General features: G+C 40.8%; 1 protein-coding gene across 1 annotated transcript; it reads right to left on the bottom strand.

Moving 5' to 3' along the window:
- Positions 1 to 1064: 1064 nt before the first annotated feature.
- Positions 1065 to 13018, bottom strand: CCDC117 (coiled-coil domain containing 117). Its single transcript, XM_004690864.2, has 5 exons — positions 12699 to 13018; positions 11918 to 11971; positions 5902 to 6126; positions 5332 to 5469; positions 1065 to 3893 (listed from the first exon to the last, which is right to left on the bottom strand). Exons 1-5 carry the CDS (start codon positions 12878 to 12880, stop codon positions 3656 to 3658), a joined length of 837 nt encoding a protein of 278 aa, XP_004690921.1. The 5' UTR covers positions 12881 to 13018; the 3' UTR covers positions 1065 to 3655.
- Between the last annotated feature and the right edge of the window lie 11298 nt (positions 13019 to 24316).

The following is a 24316-nucleotide window of genomic DNA, read 5'->3' as shown; positions in this document are numbered from 1 at the left end:
TCTAGCTATACTGCTGGAGCAGGCACAGTAGAGGCAGAACTATAGGCAGCAAGTAATTCCTTCCTACTGCAGGCATTATTTTATGCATCACTTAAATTCCAACTCCTAGGAGTTAAATCCTACAATTTTTAGTAAGGGACAGGAAGACTGGTTTGTTTGCCCACTGATCAACTTTTGCAAGACAACAGCCTTGGTTTGCTAAAGGAATATTCTAACATTGTATTCTAATTGCATTTAGTTCATTTCTAAAATGCCACTGGTAGATTATTTGAATGAAACTAATACATAAAACTATATTCCCTCAAGGAGCTTAATGTTACACATCATTCATAACCATACTTCATATTATTTCAATGAGAATCAAGTAACATTCTAGACATCACTGCAAAAAGATCATAAAATCACTGGTCAGATAGGAAGAATACTGGACCTGGTAAGTTGGAACATAGGACTAAATTATCACTATCTACTTAGGCTTTAGTTTCCTGGTCATTAAGTAACTTTCAGCTGTGATTTCCAATTTTGGTGAAAAACAGACTATCCTAAGTTTTCTGTAATTGCAATCCACATGTAACTCAATCTTTCACATATTAGGGATCCAAATTTATTAAAAAAAAAAAAAAAGTTGTAAATATGCAGGCAACACTGCCACCCAGTGACCTGTCAACTCAAAGGAATTGACCATGTATCTTATCATCATGAAATTTTCCTTTTCTCTCTTCAAAGGGTCACAAACTTATGTGAACACTATACCATAACACTTTTGGAAACTCAAGCTAATACTGCCATCTGAAGATTGATGATTACTCACCAAAGTTAATCAATGTTGTCGACTGACAGATCAATGGCAATGGACTGACTGTCCGAGTAAAAAGAGCTGTATGAGCTTTCGAATGGCACAACGGTCTTCAAAATAAACTTAAGTCACTGATATGAGAGCTGCTTTAACTACAGTTTATAGAAAAGGATACTTGATTTCATTTACTTAAGCACAGTAATACAAATATTTCAGAAAATCCAAAACACTTAGAAGTTTTATTGAAAATAAAATACAGATACACCATATTCTCATTTTAAAGTAAAACTAACAGCATCTTTCAGAACTTTCCTAGTACTGCATCATTCTTGTCACTAATGAAAAACAAAACTGAACTCCATATCCAAAATAATTAATGAACCACTGGTAAACATACTTTTTATGGTTCCAGTCCCTATCCTAGTTATATTTCTAAGTTTTACATTTGTACCTTTTTAAGAATGAGTAACAGTTTGTAACTTGACCAATTAATTTGTTAAAACTGGACTGTCTTCATACTTATAAAACACACATACACACTCTACTCAAACTCAGAGAAAATATACATTTGTTCATTAAAGCTCACCTGCTTTAGGTAATTTTTTATCCTCACACATTAGCATCATAAGCCAATGTTTGATCCATGCTGCAGAAACTGTACAAAATTAAAAGTTCTGTTAATTTCCTAGGGAGACCTTAAGGCAAAAGCAAAAGCCTTATACTACAAAAGAAAAACAAAGCAAAGGCATGGGGACTTTGTAGATGGCTCAGATGAATAAGCACCACAAGGATGAAGATAATTTTTGTACAAACATATGCAAGAAGATAAAGTTTAAGAGCATTAAACATCTGTTTTCTTGCAGAAATAATTTTGTCAGATAATTTGACTCCTGAAACAGATTGTTTGCCTTTTACCAGAATCTTAATTCTCTTCTATATTTACCAACATTATCAGAGCCTTGTTTTCAGGCTCTTTTTCCCTCTGATCAGAGAGAGAATTGCCCAACAAATTCTCAACAGAAAACAATAGGTGTGCATGGGGTCTTTCTTCGGAAAGCTGTCATCTCCCCTTGGACCCTAACACTGAGACTATCCAACTCAGGGCAGTCACTTATGTTTTTGACTTATATTAGGAATAAATATTTTAGCATGGTGATTTTTTTAAGGCTACAAACTTTTTAAGTTGGTCCCACTAAACAGTGACTTTAAAGGCAGGACAAACGGCATGAATCAAACACTTGCACATTTCAACAGAATACAGTTTACATTCATCTCTAAATCTTAGATTAAGAAACTATTAGCTGGTTTCCAACTGGTTTCAATACTGGTTTAAAGTTTGAATAATTTTACCTTGTAGACATTAAATATTTTGTTTAAATATTAAACATTAAATCTTTTCCTGACTATGCAGACAGAAATAGAGAAAGCAAGAACAATTGGCAAGAAAAGGAATAGTCCAATTAACAGACTTGTGTTTTCTATGCCATCTGTAACAGGGAAGGGATTTCAACCTGGTCTCAAAATTGCTTGGGAACTGGTTTCCAAAGTCACCTCTATTTTGGCATGAACTATTTTTTTCTACACAAGATATCTGATTCCCACAAAGAAGGAGGAAACTCAGGAAACAAAACGAAAAGAACTGGAGTGGCCTCCTGCTGTATGGTGAAAGGGTCAGGCATGTAATTGTGAATCTTCTGTAGCACTAAAAGAGTTGTCAATTTACTTTATACTACAAGTCCTTGCCACACTGAAGAGCTTCCTGAGAAATAAAAAAATTTCAATCCTGTTTATCCCCAGAGGATACCTTGAGACTAGCTTAAGTACTCAAAATAAAGATTTCCTGCTAGCAGGAATCTATTTTCTAGTAATTTTTAGGCTTACTGCACAATAGTTGAAGCACCTGGCAAATTGGTTATTTCAGTAAATGTCACTTGACCATATGTTCTCAGTTAATTAAATAGTAACTGCTTTCTGAATTAACATTAAAAACTCAATGTACTGCCCAGGTGTACCCCCGCTTCTTTTTAAACTAAAGTTGTCAATGCTTGGTTTAGCTGACATAGCCCTTCCTCAGGATTACTAAGGAATGGGATATTTCTCACACAGCCAATTTACACATGTATTACCTTATAATCTTTTAAACTACCAAAGTTAATTAAGCTGTAAACATTACTGAATAACTGAATTTAATCAATTATGCAAGGGAAACCAAGGAGCAACAGTAGCACAAGGCAAAAAAGCCTCAAAGGAAACACCTCTTCTTGGTATTTTCACTGCATTTTCAGAGGCAGAGAAGTGAACCATAATGCTACCAGCTACTTTCTAGCTACAATGAATTGGCAGCAACATACAAGTTTCATAGCCTGATAAATTTCTTAGCAATAGGCTTAAGTTACTCTTCTTTTCTCCTTTATCGCAATATAGTTACCACGGTAACTGACATCTACAGACAAAGTTGTTACTCAACTGTCAGGGTAGTGTAGTAGGAGCATTCTTCCTTCTTAATGCATTTTGTTCAACTTGTGTCCCAATATTATCTAGGTATCTGAAGAGTTTAAAAAATGTGAGAGATCACCTAAGTCACCCTTACACACATAGCTTCTATACTTGCCTTTGCAAACTGTAACTTCACATTCCTTTTTAATATGTCCCCTAGAAAACTGCTTTTCCTTCAGACAAGCTCTGTTGGCAAAGTGTTCAATAAATGACTACCCAAAATAAGAGTCCCACCCCAAATCACAGGTGGATATATTACTACACCCGTTTCATCAAACTTTCAAGACCATATACTATACAAGTAGACTCATGACTGTACATGAGTCTTTGACAGTTTGACAATTTTAGTGCAGAAACTGATTTCTATAGTTCCATCTCTTCTTCTGTGCAAGCAGATGTCTCCAAACTATTGTAAATAGGCAGCACTGTTTGCCGGTGTTCCAGGAACAGTTCAGTTCTCAGAGGGAAGGCAGTGCCAGCAGCTGCACGTTTACTTTGGCTCTCTCCTGTGTAGTTCTTAGTATTAGTTGCTGGCTTTGGCTTATCAGAAAGGAGTTCAGGGAGAGGTTTCCAGAGCACAAGTTCCATGGAAGGACGGCTCCTAAGACATGAAATAGATCTTTATCAAAATTTTAGGGCATGAAAATAAAAGGTGTATGTTGAAAAGTTAATGCTTGTTACCTAATATCTAGAGTTTTGAACTGGTGGCATCAGAACAGGAGATTCATTATAAGCCAAGCCAATTTTTACAACACATAAAAATTAACATTTTACATGCATTTTCAATCAAGTCAACTGGTTGTTGAATATAAACATTCAACATGAAAGAGACTGGATTTAACATTTTAATTTTTTAAACTGTGGTTAATATTGGCAGATGTGTGCACTCTATCTTGTATTAGGCCTTTATAAATGAAAATCAAATACTGTACACACACATTAAAAATATCTGTTTGTCTTTTACTTAGTAGAGCTGTAACAACCCATTTTGGAGTAAATCAAAACATCAATGTTTGTGCCTATCAAACTGACAATAGATGTCATCAATGCTTTGTCCTCCCCAATCCAATGTTAATTAGCTGGTTTCTGGAACTCAAAGGCAAGTAATGCAAAATAAAACACAAATGATGAACACCCACTCCTAAAGGCTAGATTCTGGAAAACCACCAAAAGTTTATCGTGCTGTATTTTAGACTGGAGGGCAATATGACCTGCTTATTCTTGTCCAAATGATTTTCCCATCCTCAGGGCTTGGCAGTTAATTATAAAGGTCAAGGTGGTGAGGAAGGAAGGACCGAGGAAGGTATAGTGCAGAATCCCTATGATACAACATCAAGCAGGAGCTGAATCCACCACATTCAAAGGCAATAATGCTTCATCTACCTGGAATCACTGGGACTAGTGTTCTAAGCGAATGTTTCAGATATCTAAAAACTTTTTGTCAGTGAGTGCCACATCTATCTAAAGTCTTTGATAGACAAGACCTAAAAGGTACTTTATAACTTGCATACTATTTTACTAAGATAATGGCAATGAGATCATCTAGGTTCCAGGATGAGAAGTACAGAGCAATCATTGTTTCTGTTTTTCTACTCTTATGATTTAGGAAACCAGAAAATTAAGTCCACTTCCCCGTGTCTAAATTAACAGCAAACTTGGTTCTTAGACCTGAAGGTGTGAAGAACTATACACTGAGAGACAAGAATATGAGTTTTGGTTTGTGACCTCTGTGACAGCTTTGTTGGAAAGTTACCTAGGTCTCAACAATGTTCTTGGATAACTGAAAGAGCCAAATAAACAAGTTTTAAAAGTTGTTTCTATACTCAATGATAAGAACTGAAAAGAATAAATTGTCTCTCTCTTGGCAATCCTCCCATTCCCAAATATTAGACTACAGTGCATTTTAGAACCTCAAAAGACTGCAAGGGAGTGACTCCTGAATACTGCAAACTCCTGCTTACAGGGCATTTTGCTCACTCCCGAAGTACTTAGAAAACATTTCCAACCTAAGCTAAATACTAAGCAAGAACCAAACTTACATGGACTCAATCATTTTCTTTGTAAAAACTTCATCAAATTCCCTCTTCAAACCTGTTTTCATTGTATCAGATAGGACAAGGCTGGGGAGGTGGTTAACATTCCTGTCAGCTTCAACTTCTTCATCTTCGTCAATAATTCTAATAAAGGCAGAACAGAGAAAGAAATGTTATTTGGTAAAACTTATATATTCTAGTTGAATAAAATGAATAAAAATTTTAAAATAAAGATAAAAATGGTAAATGCTACAGCAAAAGATTAAGTAAAAAGAGACCATACCTTAGTGGAAAAAGTATTATACATTTCAGTTAACAGAAGTTTAACATTCAATGTAAGCAAATTTGAAGACTGTATCCTGAAAACTCCATAAACCAAAAACTAGTATTCAGAAATAATAAATGGAAATACTTATTATAGTTCTATAACAGCTTACTTTGACAATGTGTATACTTCAAGTTCCCTACTTTTTATAGTCTAAGAGGCTAACGATCAAGGTTTCGCCAATTAATGAATAGACTAGCTTAAAAGAATACTGACAGTCACGTAAGCACAGCGAAAAGTCACCCACTTACCTATCTTCAATTTCCTGAAGCTTCCTTCGGGCAACTTCACACTGTGGTTCTCCTGTTGTCTGATCCATTTCTTCACAAATAACATCTAACATGCCAGGTGCAGAAGGGCCACCAGTGCATGAATTTACTCCATGACCCTCTATATCCTGATGTGCACAAAGAACCCAGTCATTAGGACTAGCACAGAGCCCTGCTTCAGTTAGTCTTTTCTTTCTTACTGGACAACTGAAACAAAACAAAACAAATTCAATGAAAATCCTTACCAATGTGAAGTGTACCATCCCTTTCTATAATGAAATTCTTCAATTTTGCCTGTTCAGATCAGAAGTGTTAAGAACTAGTCATTCCTACTTACTTGACTCTGCAAAGGTCAAGTGGGAATTAAAGAAACCAAAATCACAAAGCAGTAATTCAGCACCAGCCACATGTTGTCAAATTGCTGATGCTCCAACAAACTGGTCATTACAGGGTATCTAGCAGTCATGCTATATTTTCTTAAAACGTATCACCAGTTTGTTCTAAGAACTACAAGTACAGATAATATTGATTTCTTGGTCCTCTCTAAAATATCTACAGTCAGTTTCAATGAATACCTGATTAAGAATGGGGTTCGCTTCCCCCTCCCCCCCGCCCCTTGCAATGTATTAAACTATCTTCACTTTTTGAAAAACTTATACTCAAAAGGACCTTAAAAGTTCACCAAATTTAATTTGCTTTCCAAATCTGGAAACTAGGGTCTAGAAAAGCTAAAGTACCTCCTCCAAAGATAGTGAATTGCATTTTGGAACTAGACTCCAGAGTTCCTGAATCCTAATTCTATGTCATTTCCACTAAAATCTCTTAGCCACTTAGGGTAGTTCTGCTGTTCAAGTTCTTACAATACCTTGTACTAGTATTTTCAAGTACTGCAAACTGCTAGTGTTTATTTGAAAGCTGTCTAAAGCAAGTTAAACAGACAACTGACCCTCTTCTATGTGTGCATTTAGACCAAAAATACTTTGTTTCTTGGGTATCAGCAAGTGTAATCTTAAGACCAGAAGTTTTCCAACACAAAAAATTAATGCTTACGATAAACTGAGTGTGAAAGGATGTAGCATATAATTTACAAAGAGAAATTTCCATTACATGTAAGACTATGACAATTAACACTGAAGTCTCTGTCAATATAAAATGACAATAATGCTTTCTTGAACCTAGATTTTATTTACGTATGCATCTAAGAGCCGGGGTGTAGGCCAGAGGTGTTGGGGCGGGCAGGGTAGGTTTTGATAAGATTCACTAGCGACAGAATGGTGAGTAGAGCTACTCTGCTACTGAAATATACTACTGAGGAAACAATGGGCGACACAGGAAAGGTTAGCTATGCCATGTGGTTAGCTCCCTGGCAGGGGACTGAACTTGAGTTGCAGTGGCTGCAGATAGCTTCGGTGTTGAGACTCAACCCCTTGCACCACCAAGGAGGCGCCTAAAACTAGATTTTTAATTGAAATCAACTACTATATAATATTTGCTTTATAATTAGTATCAATTCATAAGGAGTTTTTTTTTTTTTTAAAGATTTATTTATTTATGCTTACAGAACTTGGGGTATAGGCCAGAGGTGTGGTGGGTGAGAGGATTCACCAGAGACAGGGTAGGGAACAGAACAGGCAGACCTTGAAATACACTTCTGAGGGGAGCTGTGGGTGGGTCAGGAGAGGTCTGCCGCGCCATGTGGGTCAGCTTCCTGGCCGGGAATCGAACACATGCTGCAGTGGCTTCAGAGAGCTTCATAATGCAGTGCTTTAACTCGCTGCACTATCAGGGAGAGCCCTCATAAGAAAGTTGTAAGAATGTCTGTCTAAACATCAAATATTCTGTAATATCTGTATATTTCAAAGTATGTGATGTTTTGGAAAGCAGAAAAGTTACATACACACATTCAAAACACCCAAATGAGAAAAAGCAGAACATATCTAGAGGGAAGGGATACATTTGCTAGCACATCTAACAGTTCAAATATGAAAGCACCTGAGTGTAAGAGTTGGGTTCTGTGACCTGTAACATTACTTAGGATAAACTATTTCATGCCTATAGGTCCAACTCCCAAATAAATAGCAACAAAAAGCTAATTTAGAGGCCTCCTTGGTGGTGCAAGGGGTTGTCTCAGCACTACAAAGCTATATGCCACTGCAGCAGAATCTGATCCCCAGCCAGAGAGGTGACCCACATGGAGCAGCTGACCTCTCTTGTTTGCCCATCTTGCCTTGTCTTGTCTTGCTCCCTTTAGCAATGTTTCAATACATCTGCCTGTTCTTTCCCACCCTCTGTCTCTGGTGAATCCTCTGGTATAACCCCATTGTAGCTCTGACCTGCAACTCTTGTATGTATAAACAAAATTTTTTTTTAAATTATATAAGACTTTAAAAGCTATAGAAGTAGCAGCTGGGCTGCATGCTTTTAGCACTAGACAACTAAATGTTGAGTCCCTCATTCTCCTGGGGGATTCATCAATCTCTCCATCTGTATATTAAAGGTGGTTTAACTTTTTTTTTTATTACAAAGTTTATTTTTACATCATTTTGCACATTTTTTTTTTCCATCTCGATTGTAATCCCCGCGGGTTTCCCATCACCAAATCACCCCTGTGCCACCACCATAGTCCCGTGCATTTCCCCCCCCCCCCCCCCCCCCCCCGTTTTTGATCCCATTCCCCACTCCGCCCCCACAGAATGTCTCTGGTATATGGTTGTTCATTATTTTTGTTATCTTCTCGCCTGGTCCATTATACTCCTGCTATGAGTGAAATAAAGGTGGTTAACTTTTAAGTCAACCATTTTTACCTTTCACATTTTTAACATTGGGAACAATAATCCTTATAGGGAATCCCTAGTAAGAGCAAAAAGGTTCCTGTGTATCCCCCGGCAATTCCAATGTAATAAAAAACATCAATATTGCCAGGTTTAATGTTTTTTAAATGAAGGCAACTTCATGTTTAACTTTTTTATGAACATGTTAAGGTTAGAGAGAATCCACAGTTTCTGATGGGAGAAAAAAAAAAAATCACACCCAAAGTCGGAAAAAAGACCAATTTGGGGAAAATATTTGTAATACACATAATGAACTGATTTCTTTAATAAGATTTCTGACTGATCAACAGTGGCAAAAAAATGAACCAATAATCTGGAGAAACACTTCACAAAAAATTAAACACTAATGGCTTAAATGATGTTCAACATCACTTATGATTTACAAAATATAAATAAATGTGATCTAACTTCTTTTTAACAATGAATTACTACACTCATAAACACAACTGGCCCTCTCTGGTGGTGAAAGCATAGCACTATGAAGGTATCCACAAACACTACAGCACGAGTTTGATCCCAGGCCAAGGAGCTGACCCACATGGCAGCTCCTGTCCTGCCTGCTGCTCCCTTCAGCAGTGTATTTCAGTAGAGCTGCCTGTTCTATTCCTTACTCTGCCTCTGATTAATCCTCTCACCTTGGCACCTCTGGTCTATACTCCAGTTCTTGTATGTATAAATCTTTGAAAATATACACAATCTAGTGGCCTCCCTGGTGGCACAAGGAGTTAAGTCTTAGCACCATGAATTTATCACCAGCCATTACATACCAATTCAGTCTCCAGCCAGGGAGCTGACTTGACCCACATGGCGCCAACAGACCTCTCCTGTCTCGCCTTCTTTTCCCCTCAACAGTGTATTTCAGTCAGTCCACCTATTCTGTACCCATCTTTAGGGAATCCTCTCATCCCCTTGCAACTCTGGCCTACACCCCAGTTCTTGTGTACATAAAAATGTAAGTCTTTAAAAAAAGGTAAACACAATCTGATGGATAATTACAAAACAAACATCCATTAAAACATCACCCAAGATATACAATTCTGTCAGCATTTCAGAATATTTAACTTATAAACACTTTATGATTACTTTCTTTAAAAAAAAAGTACACTAGGGGCCTCCCTGGTGGTGAAGTGGTTAAGTCTCAGTGCTCAAACTACCTGCAGCCTGGGTTCAATCCCCTCCCAGAAAGCTGACCCACATGGCATAGCTATTGTGTTGGCCTCTGCTCCCCTCAGCAGTGTATTTCAGCAGAGCTGCTTATTCTGTTCCCTACTCTGTGATGAACCCTTTTACACACATATTGCTCTAGCTTAGGCCACAGTTCTTGTATGCATAAATAAATCTCCAAAAAAAGAAGTCCACTAACAGATCTGTGGCAGGCAGACTAAACTGCTTAGTTTTGCCTAGAATTTAACTTTGTATTTAAAGAATTTAACTGTATAATATCCTTGTGATATTTCTTTTGTTTGCATATGCTTATAAGCACATATGTCCATATTGCTTAGTCCTTTTATTTTTTGTTGATCAGAACTCCACTCTATGCATTTGTAACTTCATTTTATTGTTGGGGAAATAACATTTGAGTTATTTCCAGTTTTGAAATATTATGAACAAAATTGCTATAAATTTTCTTATCCTGGTGTCCTGATGGACAGGTATCCTGTATACATACTCAGGGAGGTAACTACTGGGTAAAATGGTGTATAAAGAAGCTTTCAATTTCATAATACCAAACTGTCCCCCAAAGTACATGTACCAGTTTACATTCTCACCCATATGAGAATTTCTAGTGCTCCATAACACATCCAGTATTCACTGGAGTAGCATGGTGAAGTAGCACCTCATTAAAGCTTTTATATGCATTTCCCTTAAGAATGATGAAGTGAAAATCATTTCATTTGGTTGGTCCTTTTAATATCTTCTTTGGGGAATTATTTTTGTTTGTTTATCCAGAACTGGGGTACAGGCCAGAGATAGCGGGCGGTGAGAGGACTCACCAGAGAGAGTGGGGGCGCAGAATAGGCAGATCCACGAAGTACACTGCTGAGGGGAGCAGTGGGCGAGACAAGAGAGGTCTGCTGCACCATGTGGGTCACCTCTGGGGGGCGGGATGGAATTAACACTGAAGAGGTTGCCGCTAGCTTTAACTGCTCCGTCCTAACTCTTGCTCCACCAGGATGGGCCGTTTTTCTCCTGTTTTTATTAGAATACCTGTCTATGAGATGTAATCTTTTTCCTGTCAGGTGGCAATAAAAAAGTTTGAAAAATACAGTTCTGCTGAGGTGGAGAAACAGGCATTTCTGCTGTGAAAAGGACTGTAACTTGACAATTCTTGTCAAAGTTTAAAATGTATATACTGTAAAGCCCTCCCTGGTGGTGCAGTGGGTTTAAAGCGCAGTGCAGCACAGTAAGGCGCAGCCACTTCAGTGCGAGTTGGATCCCCAGCCCCAGATATGATCCACATGGAACAGCAGACCTCTTCTGTATCACCTGCTGTTCCCCTCAGCAGTGTACTCGTCAATCTGCCTGTTCTGCTTCCCACTCTCACCATCCCTGAACTTCTGGCCTGTTCCCAGATTTATGCATAAATCAATAAAATCTTAAAAAAAAAAAAAAAAGCGTATACTGACCCAGCAATTTCCCATCTAGGAATTCACTGCAAGTATAAACAAAAAATTTTAAAAGTCGTGGCAGATGTGTTAGTAATAGCAAAAGATGAGAAATAACATAGAAATTCTTCAAGAGACTGGTTAACCTAGGCTACGAAAGGAAAAAGAAATTAGGTAGAACCCTGCTGACAGAAAACTATAGAAAAGTGAAAAGATCAATGTCTGGAGTGTGAACAGTATCTCCCTATACTTAGAGCTTGTATGTTTTATTTCTCAAAGCAGAAACAGGGTTTGCCTTTGGGGAGGGGTGGGAGTGTGGAGAGTCTATGTATCCTTTTGCACCCTTGGAATTCTTTTCCATTGTGCATGTAATAATATCCACGTGATTCAAAATTCACACATTACAATCCGTTAGAATGAAGTTTCCCTCTGAGCAACTGCCAGTCACCCAGTAACTGTCTCTAAAAGCCAACCAATGTTACAAGTTCCTTGTGCCTGGGGCAGAGACACTCAAAACCATCCAAACAACCACCAACTGAATAAATGACGCCTGAAACTTACTCTTCATCCTCCTCGTCTTCCCGCTTGTGTTTCTTTTTACAGTGAACCGAAGCACTGTTGAAAGAAACAAACATTAGTCAACTGAGAAATGTGTTGTGTTTTCACTACCACTTTCTTTGGCCAATAATTTGGCCCACCCCACAGTACCTTGCAAGTGGGATGGATAGACAGATCACCTAGTTATGTTAAAATGGGGATGTTCCCCATGGTGGCTAAAGACTAAAATGGAAACTTTGCATTTTGTGACGGTAATGGGGCAGAAACGGGGTGCGAGGGGTGGGGGGCGGGGGGGGGGAGAGAAAGTTAACGCAGGGAAAGGTGTTCGGGCCAACACAGTGCTAAGCACTTGTTTCCACGATCTCACTACGAGGACCCATTTCTGCCCCATTCTGTGGATGAGGAAACTGTGCGGCAGAGCAGCACTGAAAGTTGTCACCATCTGGAAGGGGAGTGTGTATTCGCTGAGGGGACATCCAGGCTGCAATCGGCCCGAGTTCCAAGCCCGGCACCACCTGGGTGAGGCTGGGAAAGTCTCCCCACTTCCCCGAGGCGCTGGCGGCCAAGGTCCGAACAGGACTCTCCGGGGCTGTGCGCCCTCAGGCGACCTACAGTTAACGTCTCTGGGGATCAGTTTCCTCATCTGTAAAAGAGATGAGAAATCTACAGCAAAGAATCGTGAGGAGAGAGGGTCGACCAGACCGTGCGCGGAGCCCGCGCCCGCTCCCGCCTGGAGCGCCACATCCCGCCCGCCCACCCGCTTCGCGTCCGCCGGGCTCCTCACCGTCCGCGCGACGCGCCCCCGCCCGGATTGCTGGGGACGACGCGGGGTCCCGGCCGCGGGGCCAGCTCCGCGCCGTCCGTCCCCGTGGGGAAGGCCCGGCCGGCGAAGGCCGGCGGCGGCTGCAGGAAGTCCGAGCCGCCACTCAGTGGAAGGCCGCTGAAAGGCCGGCCCAGCGCGGCCATGGCTGGGGAAACGAACAGGCTGCGCCCACGGCCCCCACCACCCCCGGGCCCAGGCCCGACAGCTGCGGCCACAGCTACTGCTGAGAAGCGCCCGCCTCCGAGCCCACTCCCGACCCCACGTCACGCCTTCTAGAATCCTCCACTCCGGGCTGCCCATGGGCACGCCGGGATTTGTTGTGCGCGAAGATCTGCGGCCGCGGGGGATGCCGGGAGTTGCAGTCCTTGCAGACTACCACCAACATGGCCGCCGGGGCAGTGTTGCAAGCATGTGAGAATTCTTTTGGGGACCTCTGACTCTCATTCCGAAAGTTAGGTTACTTCTGTACTTCGGTTTTTTTTAATAGTAAAACCCGATAATAATAGTACCTATCTTTATGGTTCTGATGGAAGAAGTAAATTAATTAAAATTAGAACTCTAAAAGCACTGCCTGTGTAATAGTACACACATTAAATGTCAGTTAATACTTTCTGTGATGGCTCAGAGAGAACAGCATAACGGTTCCGTTAAAAATCTCAAAACGGGGCCTCCCTGGTGGCTCAAGGGGTTAAGTCCCAGCACTAGCAATCTTGGCAGCCACAGTGATCCCAGGCCAGGGGGTTGCTAACCTATATGTCTGTGCAACAAACCTCTCTTGTCTCTCGCTGCTCCCCTGGCAGTGTATTTCAGTAGATCTGCTTGTTCTGCTGCGCACTCTGTGTCTGGTGAATAACCGCCACCCCCAACCTGACCTACACCCAGTTCTTGTATGCATAAATAAGACATAAATCTTAAAAAACAAAACAACCTCATGGGACTTGTGAAAGAGACTAGCGGATCTTCCAGCCATTACGTGGGGCTAGGCACAGATTAATGACCATTAATCATGCCTGAGAAAGGCACCATGATCCAGTCTGGGTTGCTTATGCTGATATCAGTGGCTTTTGTCAGGGTATTATTGAATAAGGTTTAAAATCTAAGCCCCCACTCTTTGACCTTGCAGGCAGATTTGGGAGGCTGGAGTAAGTAAGGGGATAGATAAACTGCCTTAGGGACAAAGCTATAAAACCAACCACCACTACCAGAAGAACCAGCCCATCTCCACAAATGCAGAAGCAAAAACAAAGGCCAGTACCAGAGACCAGATAGCCGAACAGATAAATGGTGCAAACTGGTGCCCCATAGAAAGCCTGCAAACACAAAGTATGAAGGAGACCTTAAATTTTTCCTTCATGGGCAGACTTCTTCTGTCTCCCCTGCTGCTTCCCTTCTCAGTGTATTACAATCAATCCGTGTGTTCTGTTCTCCACTCCTCTTTGGTGGGTTCTCTCACCCCTGCACCTCCATCCTCACCCTGCTCTTTTCCCCCAAAAGACCACTAAGAATATCAATAATTGAAAAAAGATGAATTTTGGTAGTAAGGGAGATCTCAGTAGGAAGTGTTAAAAAGGATTTGGGGTTGTCTTAAGTGATTTGAGGGAATGTTCAAGGAAGCAGCATTGAGTGTACAGCACCACAATGATAAAAGAAACAGGGTTGGTGGAGCCGGCTGTAGGATGCAGGATGCTTGATGCAGGATGCTGCTCAAGAGCAACACCCTGGTCTTTTTTTTGACAGAGAAGGGTGAGTTAGAGTGAGCACTGTATTTTTGGGCTTTAGGAAGGGTGAATCCAATGTTTACACTCACTCCCATCCATGACTCAAATCTTATTAACAAGACATTCTACTGATCAGCCCCTGGGGCACAAAGCACATCAGTCAAATGCCCCCCGGTGTCCCCCGTCATAATGTGGCTTGCACACCTACTGTTCCAGGGCAATCAAGTGTCATTTTCTTGTCTTAACTTGAAAGGAGCCTTGTATGCTACACCCACAAAGCAGGGCTTTACTCTGGAATTAATACTGTCAGGAAACAGGGGTAATTCAACCTTTTCTAGACACTGAGAGGAAAGGAGAGCTATCCATCACATTAGCTAGGATAAGGGGATATTTGGTCTTGTGTGTATGTGGCTGTGTGGTTTGAAAAGCGTTCACCTCTCATGTCTGTATTCAGATATTATGATGATGGAGTCTTGTTTTTAATTTTGATCATTAAAATCACATCTCCATTCTTTTTGGTCTGTGAAGTCATTTACTTTGGAGATACTAAGCCCAACCTGCAGGTTAGTTTCAGTCATTAGAAGCTGCTTTTCTCTTTCTAACCACAAACTAAATATCATCATCGATTACCAAGTCCTATGGACTTGTGAATGTGTCTAGCTTCTCTTCCTCTCCCTCCATCTCCATTGCCCCTGTGATGACCTAAAAAAAAATAAACTCCTTTTGCCCTACTTTCTTCAACTAGATATAAGGCACTCTCCTGTCTATTTCTACAAATATCTACCTTACTCCTCATTTGAAAAAATACCTCTCCAGATGATGTTATGTACAAAAATAAATATGAAGATATTTATTTTTAAAAAGTAGTTGGGCCCTCCCTGGTGGCACAGCAGTTTAAAGCACAGCACTGTGAGGCTTTCTGCAGCCACTGCAGCACAAGTTCAATCCCCACCCAGGGAGCTGACCCACATGACATGGCAGACCTCTTCTGTCTCACCCACTGCTCCCCTCAGCAGTGTATTTCAGTGGATCTGCCTATTCTGCTCCCCACTCTGTCTCTGGCGAATTCTTTTACCCCTGTACCTCTGGCCTGTATTCCAGTTCTTGCATGCATAAATAAATAAATCTTGAAAAAAATTTAAAAAGGAATCATACTCTGTTATTCTGAAACTTCTTAAATATCTAATTATCTTAAATGCCTATCCAAATTCATTCTTTCATTTACAATTCTATACTAAAAAGGATAGAATTAAGGCCGCCCTGGTGCACAAGGGTTTAAGTCTCAGCACTATGAAGCTAGCTGCAGCCATGGCTGCACAAGTTCAATCCCTGGCCAGGGAACTAACCCACATGGCACAGCAAACCTCTCCTTTCTGGCCTGCTGCTCCTCTCAGCAGTGTATTTCAGTCAATCTGCCTCTTTTGCTCCCCACTCTGTCTCTGGTGAATCCTCTTACCCTAATCACCCCCCACATCTCTGGCCTACACTACAGTTCTTATATGCATAAATAAAATATATCTTTTAAAATAAGTAAATAAATAAAATGGATAGAATTAATCATTAAGTACTTACTATTTACAGATACTCTTTTTAAAAATACATATTTAGTTTTATTTACTTATACATACAAGAACTGGGGTGTAGGCCAGTTGTGCAGGGGGTGAGAAGATTCACCAGAGACAGAGCAGATCAGGCAAATCTATTGAAATACACTGCTGAGGGGAGCAGCAGGTGTGAGACAGGAGTGGCCATGTGTGGTTTAGTTCCCTGGCTGGGGAGAGAACGCCACAGTAGTGATAGCACTGAGATTCAACCCGTACACCCCCAGGGAGGCCCTTGCAGATACTCTTTACCCAGATTAAATATTCATCACAGTAATGCTGCAAATTGGATGTGTTTATGGTGCCCATATTATAGATAAGGAAATTGAGGCAAGTTATCTAGTTCCCTTACGCATAAGTGAAGAAGTCCAAGTCTGAGACCCCAAATCCTGTCCTAAACTTTTAGGCAAGAAAATACTTTGGGAAAATCAATGAAAGTATCATTAATAGTATGTCTGAGGAGGATTTCTTGGAGCTTCAGACCCCTGAAGCAAAAGACAGAGGATTATTATACATTGTCTTCTCCACTACCATGAGAAGAGCAATGTCAAATGTGACAGTGGCTGCTAAAATCATCTCTTCTTCGTGACAGTCAAGGTATGTCTCTGAAGTGACTCCCAGCTGACCTCTCTTAGGATGGGTGCCTTCCTGACGCCTTTCTTCTGTTGGCCAAGCTTATCAGTAATCATTTTAATACACAAACAATGTTTTCTGGGTATAAAACTAGTACAGGTTCTTAGTAAAATTTAGGGTAACATACATCTGAAGTGATGTGAATATTTTCCCTTAGAACTATACTGTGTTGTAAACCATTACTACCATTAGAAATAAAAAGTAAGAGCCCTCCCTGGTGGCTCAGTGGGTTGGAACACTGCACTGTGAAGCTAAGCCAAGTTGTGGCCACTTCAGAGTGAGTTTGACCCCCACCCTCCACCCCCAGAGGTGATCCGTATGGTGCAGCAGACCTCTCCTGTCTCCTCCGCTACTCCCATCACAACATACTTGGCCGAGCTGCCTGTTCTGCTCCTCACTCTGTTTCTGGTGAATCCTCTCACCACCCTTGCACCTCAGGCCTGTACCCCATTTCTGTATGCATAAACAAGATCTTTTAAAAAGTTAAAAAAATTAAATAAGAGGATGCATGGAAAGCTATAAATAAACAAATACTAGAAGTAGTGACAAGAGTATAGAGAAGCAAGTAAAAACCATGCTAATACCATCCTGAAGAAAGTTCCAAGTTCTCTCAGTCTTTTTTGTGTGCACAAAAAAGTCTAGTAGTGTGTAGTACACACAGATTCTCATATTTCTATATGAAGAGGATAAAAGTAAGGCTTTGGAGTAAGCTGAACATCCACAAAATATATATGCAAGGGGAGAGGTGGGTTCCTATGAGCTGGCTACCAGCTGACCACTCATGGGCAACTGTGACCTATTTGCTGTCTGCAAATCCCAGCAGAACATTCCTTGACTACCTATGGAGTATTGTCTATATCACGAGGCAAGCTGGGGATGCCTAGGCCACTGTTGATCAGACTATCTCCATGGGAGCCCAGGGATAACTCTGCCTGTGATACTAGCAGATATCTTGCTGACGCAAATGTCTCTTGATGTATGGTCACAATGTCCCCTTCTCTGCTCCTCATAAACCTTTGTCCTCCATTCCAATCCCAACTTCTGGACCTTATTCCTCATACCATGCTCAGCTTTTAATGGGCTGGGTGCCTTCAAAATGGCATAAGAACTTCTGCAGAGTCTTGCCTTGCAAACCTGCTCCACATCTATTGTGTCCCTCATGGAATTCCTGCTGCAAAACAGCAACAAACGTCATGTGGAAACAGGAAGATCCTTGTATTAGTTACAGTTGGACAAAGAAACAGAATTAATAGAGAGAGAGTGTGTGTGTTTATGTGTGTGATATGTTACAGGAATTGACTTACAAGGTAATAGAAACTGAGAGGCCCCACTACCTATGGACTACAAACTAGAGAACCAGGAAACCATTGAGGTAATTCAGTCTAAGTCCTGTGAATCAGAAAAAAATAATATAAGGGTGTATTTGAGTCTGAAAGCCTGAGAACCAGGAGTACTATAATTGAAAGGCAAAAATGGGTGTCTTTGCTCAAGCAGAGAGAGAGAAAGTCAAGTCACCTTCCCTCTGTATTTTTATTATTTCCAGGCCTTCAAGGAATTGGATAGTGCTCACTCACTTTGGAGAAACAGCTGCTTTATTCAGTTCATCAACTCAATTGCTAATCTCTTCCAGAAACACCCTCATAGGCACATTTAGAAATAACTTAGCAGCTATCTGGGCATCCCTTAGCCTAGTCAAGTTGACACATAAAGTTAACAATCACAATTCCTAAGGAACTACTTATTCTTAAAATGACAAACCCACTGTTGTCAAGAATGGAGTAAAACTTGCATGTTCAGGGCCCTCCTGGTTGACACAATGGCTTCAGGTGCAGCACTGCAAAGCTAGACACAGCCACTTCAGCACAATCAACCCCCAGTCAGGGAGGTGACCCACATGGCACAGCAAGTCTCTCCACTCTAGCCCCGCTGCTCCCCTCAGCAGTGTACTTCATCCATCTTCCTGTTGTTTCCCACTCTATCTCTGGTGAATCCTCTCACCGGCCTTACACCTCTGGCCTGTATTCCAGTTCTGTATGCATAAATAAATCTTTAAAAAAAAATAAAAGAGTTTCCTCCAAAAAAAAAAAAGATTTATTTATGCATACATTAACTGGGGTGTAGGTCAAAGGTGTGAGGATTCACCAGAGACAGAGTGGGGAACACATAGATGGATCAACAAAGTACACTGCTGAGGGAAGCAGCGGGCAAGACAGGAGAGGTCTGCTGTGCCATGTGGGTGGCCGCGGTGGCTGGCAATATGTTTGTTGATAGCATTGAGACTTTAACCCTTATGCTAACAGTGAGGCTCTTTCATGATTACTTTAAAATAAATCCCAGATTCATATTTTATTTATAAATGTGTCAACATTTGTCTCTAACAAATAATCTTTCACAAAAAACAACACTACAATGCAATCATACCTAACACAATTAACAGCAACTAAAAATAACAGTCTAATCAGCATTCAAGTTTTTCCAAGTGTCCCAAAATGACTTATTATGTATGTGGTTTTGTAACAGGGTGGTCCCTAGGAAAAAGGGAAGTTCCAGGTTCCCTGCCCCACCCAGAAGGAGGGTGGAGCTGAGCAGAGAAAAAGGAGAGAAGAGAAGGGAGAAGAGGAGAGAATGAAGCAGGATGGAGAAGGAGCAGGAGACCTGAGGAAGCTACATGGAGCAGCATGTGATGAAGAAACCGTGCTTGTTTCCTGACCCTGGACTGGTTAAGGCAGATGTGGGTGAGGTACCTGAAGGGAGGTGATTATGGCAGTGCTTATATTGATTTTGATTTTGCTCTTTTCCTCCCAGATTTGTCTGGCCATTTCTGACCCTTTTCCATGGGTCCCGGCCAGAAGGTGCTTTAGTCTAGTGACAGGCTTTCAGACCTTGCTTTGGGCCAGTCCCTTTTGGGTTGACTTTTGCCCACGAGGGGATGGGTAACTTCAGGTGTTTGATTTAGAGTTATATTCTTTGTGTTCCATATTGTATATTTACTGTATTAAAGTCCCTTTTCATTAAAGTTTTATATGTTTTATCTTGTTGCGGCGGATGGCAGAACCCACTTAGAGCAGGCAGGTTTTGGGGCTTTAGGGGTGCCCCCCCCCCCCGTCCTCTTAACAGATTTGCTGTCCTATAACAGTTTGAAGGCATCATGATTCAACATTACTTTAGGTCTGTCTATTTCTAGGATCTTCTTTAGTCTAGGTCCTCCATCTGCCTTTTTTCCTGTTAATTGTTTATTGACTAACTGGATCATCTGGACAATATTATGATCCTGATGAAAACTGTTAACAGCAATGAGAAATCTTCACATGGCTTCTCACGTCAACATCAACAAAGGAGCCTGGGTCAGAAGAGGGAGTGTCGGATGGAGACTCTTTGTCCCCATTCACAGAATATTGGGGGTCAGAACAGGCAGGGTCTCAAGGTTGGAGAGGCGTTGGTGAGCGGAGGGGGGAAAAGGGCAGCGGGCATGAGGAAGACTCGGGAATCAGTTGGGTGCAAGTTTTCCTGCTCTGGCTTCAGTAGAGGTTTATTTTATACATTTCAAGCAAGCAGTGGGATGACATTAGCATATGAATTGGGCTGAGAGATCACTATCATCTTTTTTCTAAGAACAGTCTGAGGTCGTATTGACTTTTAGTTGAGATTATAACATTTTAAAAATCAATCTATCAAGGTTAAACTAGGCACATAGATTTACAAAGTTTAAGACTAATATTACTGTATTTACCACAATGAAGATTAACCAAAATAAAGCCCCTTAAACCTTATCTACTACGTAATAGCTTTTCTTTTCATTGAGACATCCTGGAGGGTAAAGTGAGGGTAGGAAGAGGAAATTTCTTATAAATTAAATTACTGTAAAGTTTTTTGAAAGCTTGTTAGAAAGTTTAAGTGAATTATCTTGAAGTCTGGACAGTAGAAAACCTGATTAGCTCTGAATAGGCGACATGGGTGAATTTCCATATCTAAAGACAAGATAGTAGAAAGTTTGAGTGGTTATTTAGAAACTGAATAGAAGCTACAGGAGATAGTAGAGTGATGAGATTTGGGTTTTCCTCAATCTGAGCAGTATAAGAGTATGTTTCAGTATTGCCTTAATATTGACTTTACAATAACAGCCAATTGCTTTTATTAAATCAGCCAGTTGTAAAATCACTTTTGACTTCAAGAGGAATTTCTCACCTTGGTGCAGTGCTTGCTTGTCTGGGCCAGGTAGCGCTTTATGAGGCTAAGGCAATCCAATTGTAAACTGAAGGTTGCTCAGAATATTTTGATATTACGATTTTACAAAAAAGAGAGGTCATAACAAGTTAGCATGGAAAGTCTGATTTTTCAGAGCATTTCCCCTCCATTCGTACTGTGTCTGTCAACAGAGATTGCATATCTTGTGTCAAGGAAGGAAGTGCCAAACACTACCACTTGCTTGGCAAGCATGTGTCTCAATGGGTGGCTACTTTGTGTAAGCAAGTAGAACATCACAGAGCAAGTAGGTATATAAGCATAACCATGACTCCATAAGCTCCATTTTCTCTTATCTAGTAGTGACCCCAGCTGGTCTCTCTCCTACACTCTTAGCTCTCCAGTCCGTTAGTTGCAGTTTAGCCAGTGATACTTGTCCAACACACAATGCTGATGTGCTCCCCCCATGCTTTAAATCCTCCACAGCTCCTTGTTACTCTTGGGAGAAAGTCCAACTTCTTTACTAGGCTCCCAATTCCTTCAGAATACCTACCCTTCCTAGTTTCCAGCTTTATCTTTTTCCATTCCCTACCTCAAATCCCATCCAGCAGTTTTCTATTGAATCTCTTTTGATCCTTTCTCCCATCTTCAAACTTCACCCTTCTTGGTAATAACTGCTATTTTTTGCATCTAAACAGATCTTTCTTTTTAAAAAAGATTTATTTATGCATACAAGAACTGGAGTATAGGCCAGAGGTGTGGGAGGTGAGAGGATTCACCAGAGACATAGTGGGAAATAGAAGGACAGATGCATTGAAATACATGCTGAGGGGAGCAGCGGGCGGATCAGGAGAAGTCTGACTCACCATGTAGGTCATCTCCCTGGCTGGGAATTGAATTCATGCTGCAGTGGTGGCAGATAGCTTCATAGTGTTGTGCTTTAACCTGTTGTGCCACCAGGCAGGGCCCTCTAAACAGACGTCCTTAGTAAATCAAACATCTGTGGCACTTTGGGAGCCAGAAGAAAGGAGGCCCCACAGATGGCAGGCAATGATAAGGAGTACTATTTTTTTTTAAAGATTCATATATTTTGTGCATACAGAACTGGGGTACGGGCCAGAGGCTCAGGGGCAGTGAGTGGCTTCACCAGAGACAGAGTGGGGAGCAGAACAGGCAGATCGGCGAAGTACACTGCTGAGGGGAGTAGCAGGCGGGTCAGGAGAGGTCTGCCGTGCTATGTGGTCACCTCCGGGGCAGGTGGGAATCGAACTGGGGCAGGTGGGAATCGAACTCATGCGGAAGTGGCTTTAACTTCTCAGTGCTGTGCTTTAACCCGCTGCGCCACCAGGGAGGGCTGATGAGGAATACTATTTTAAGCTCTTGGAGTAAGTACCCTATGGAAAGTATTCTGCCAAGCGCTTGAAAACAGGAAATTAAGAATTTTCATACAGCAGCTCTTTGAGGCTAACATCAATGACAATGACAATATCCCTTGGTACCTATAAATGGTGCAGAAAAAATGGGCAGTTGGGAGGGAATCATCTTCCTTGTTTCCATATTGTCCCAAGGAACAATAGAGGAGTTCCTATACTGATTACTAATGATTTGTTATAATTTGCTCTCACAGCTCTTATATTTGTCTTTTTTAAAATAAAAATGAGTTTTTTTTTAAAAGATTTATTTTTGTATAAAGAACAGGGGTGGTGAGAGGATTCACCAGAGAAGAGTGGGGAGAAGAACAGGTAGATCTACAAAGTACACTGCTGAGAGGAGCAATGGATTAGACAGGTCTGCTGTGCCATGTGAATCACCCGTCAGGGTGGGAATCGACCTCACGCTGAAGTGGCTGTGGCCAGCTTACAGTGCTGTGTCCTAACCTGTTGCCACCAGGAAGGGTAAATAAAAATGAATTTAATTTTAAAGTTTTAAACAGGGATATCTCCCCCTGCATTATACTATGAGATGGCCTTCATTTTTCTTTGTATTATTCCTGCATGGTCTGGTCTGCTGCAAGATGGGAATGCTCCTCCCCAATCACATGACACACTCTTGAGCAGCCAGGAAACTTAATCTCATGTTTTGGCCAGTTTTCACTATTTTGAACTCTAGAGATTTCCACTTGTTAACATTATTAATGTTAGAGTGAGTTTTTCATTAATAAGATAAGTAGTGTTTAAAATACATAGATCAACTAGAGTTACTTTAGATGGGTTTTCATCTTGGAATTCATAAGATCTAAAAATCTAGGGAGCCTTTCACTCTTGCACACTTAATATGTTACCCCAACTTCGATTCTGAAATGATCTTGCAACTCATACTGGTGGGGAGGGTTCTTTGTCATATCTTGCACTGGAATATCTTTTCATTTGCCTTAGGTGTACCTTTTGTGAAGAGTTTTTGGAGAAACAGCTGGGATTTGGAGATTCTATAATAAATCATATAGCTGTTTTCTGCCTGTTTGTTAAGAAAGAGAATTCTGAAACTTACTTTCATCAAATGCTGGTAGAATCCAAGGGAGTAAGAAGAAATCACAGGAGAAATGCTTTGAATGAAAATGTAATATACCTAAACTTATGAGAGTCAGCTAAAGCAATGGCTACAGGGGTTTTATAGCTATAAACACCTATTTAGAAAAGAAGAAAAAAATCACAAATCAATATCCTCAACTTCTAAATTAAGAAATTAGAAAGGAAACAGCTAATCCAATCCAAAGGAAGCAGGAGGAAGTAAATAATAAAGATTAGAGCAGAAATAAATGTTGGAAAAAACAGAGAAAAATCAACAAAACCAAAATTGGTTTTGGAAAAGATCAGCATTATTGACAAACTTTTAGTTAGACCAGCAAAAACAAACAAAAGCCCCAGAAATTTCACTCAAACTACTAAAAAATGAAAGAGAAAATATAAGGCAATACTATGAATAACACCAATCTTTCAAAAACCCTCCAGAAAATAGAAGAGAGAAATTTTCTCAAATCATTCTAGATCAGTGTTACCCTAATACCTAAACCAGACAATGATCAGAAAAAAAGAAAATGTAAATCAGTATTTTTTATTAATATAGATGCAAAACTTTCAGTAAAGTACTAGTAAACCAAATCAAGCAAATATAAAGATTATAGACTATGACCAAGTGGGACTTTAGTCTAGGTAACAAGGCTGGCTCAATAATTTCAATCCACCACAGTAACAAGATAAAGAAAAAGCAGGACCAATAGGATAATGTAAAATCAGGGCCTTCCTGGTGGCACAGGGGTTAAAGACACAGTACTATCATTGCCAGCCACTGTGGCATGATACTTGGTCAGGGAGCTGACCCACATGGCGCAGCAGACCTCTCCTATCTCACCTGCTGCCCCGCTTAGTAGTGTCTCTCAGTAGATTTGCCTGTTCTCTTCCCCACTCTTTCTCTGATAAATCCTTCCCACCCTCCACCCCCCCCCCCC

The sequence above is a fragment of the Condylura cristata genome, unplaced genomic scaffold (genome assembly GCF_000260355.1).
Source record: "Condylura cristata isolate star-nosed mole 26May11 unplaced genomic scaffold, ConCri1.0 scaffold00029, whole genome shotgun sequence".
NCBI lineage: Eukaryota > Metazoa > Chordata > Mammalia > Eulipotyphla > Talpidae > Condylura > Condylura cristata.
Note: the sequence above shows the minus strand (reverse complement) of the source record. Positions and strands in the feature narration are given on the sequence as shown.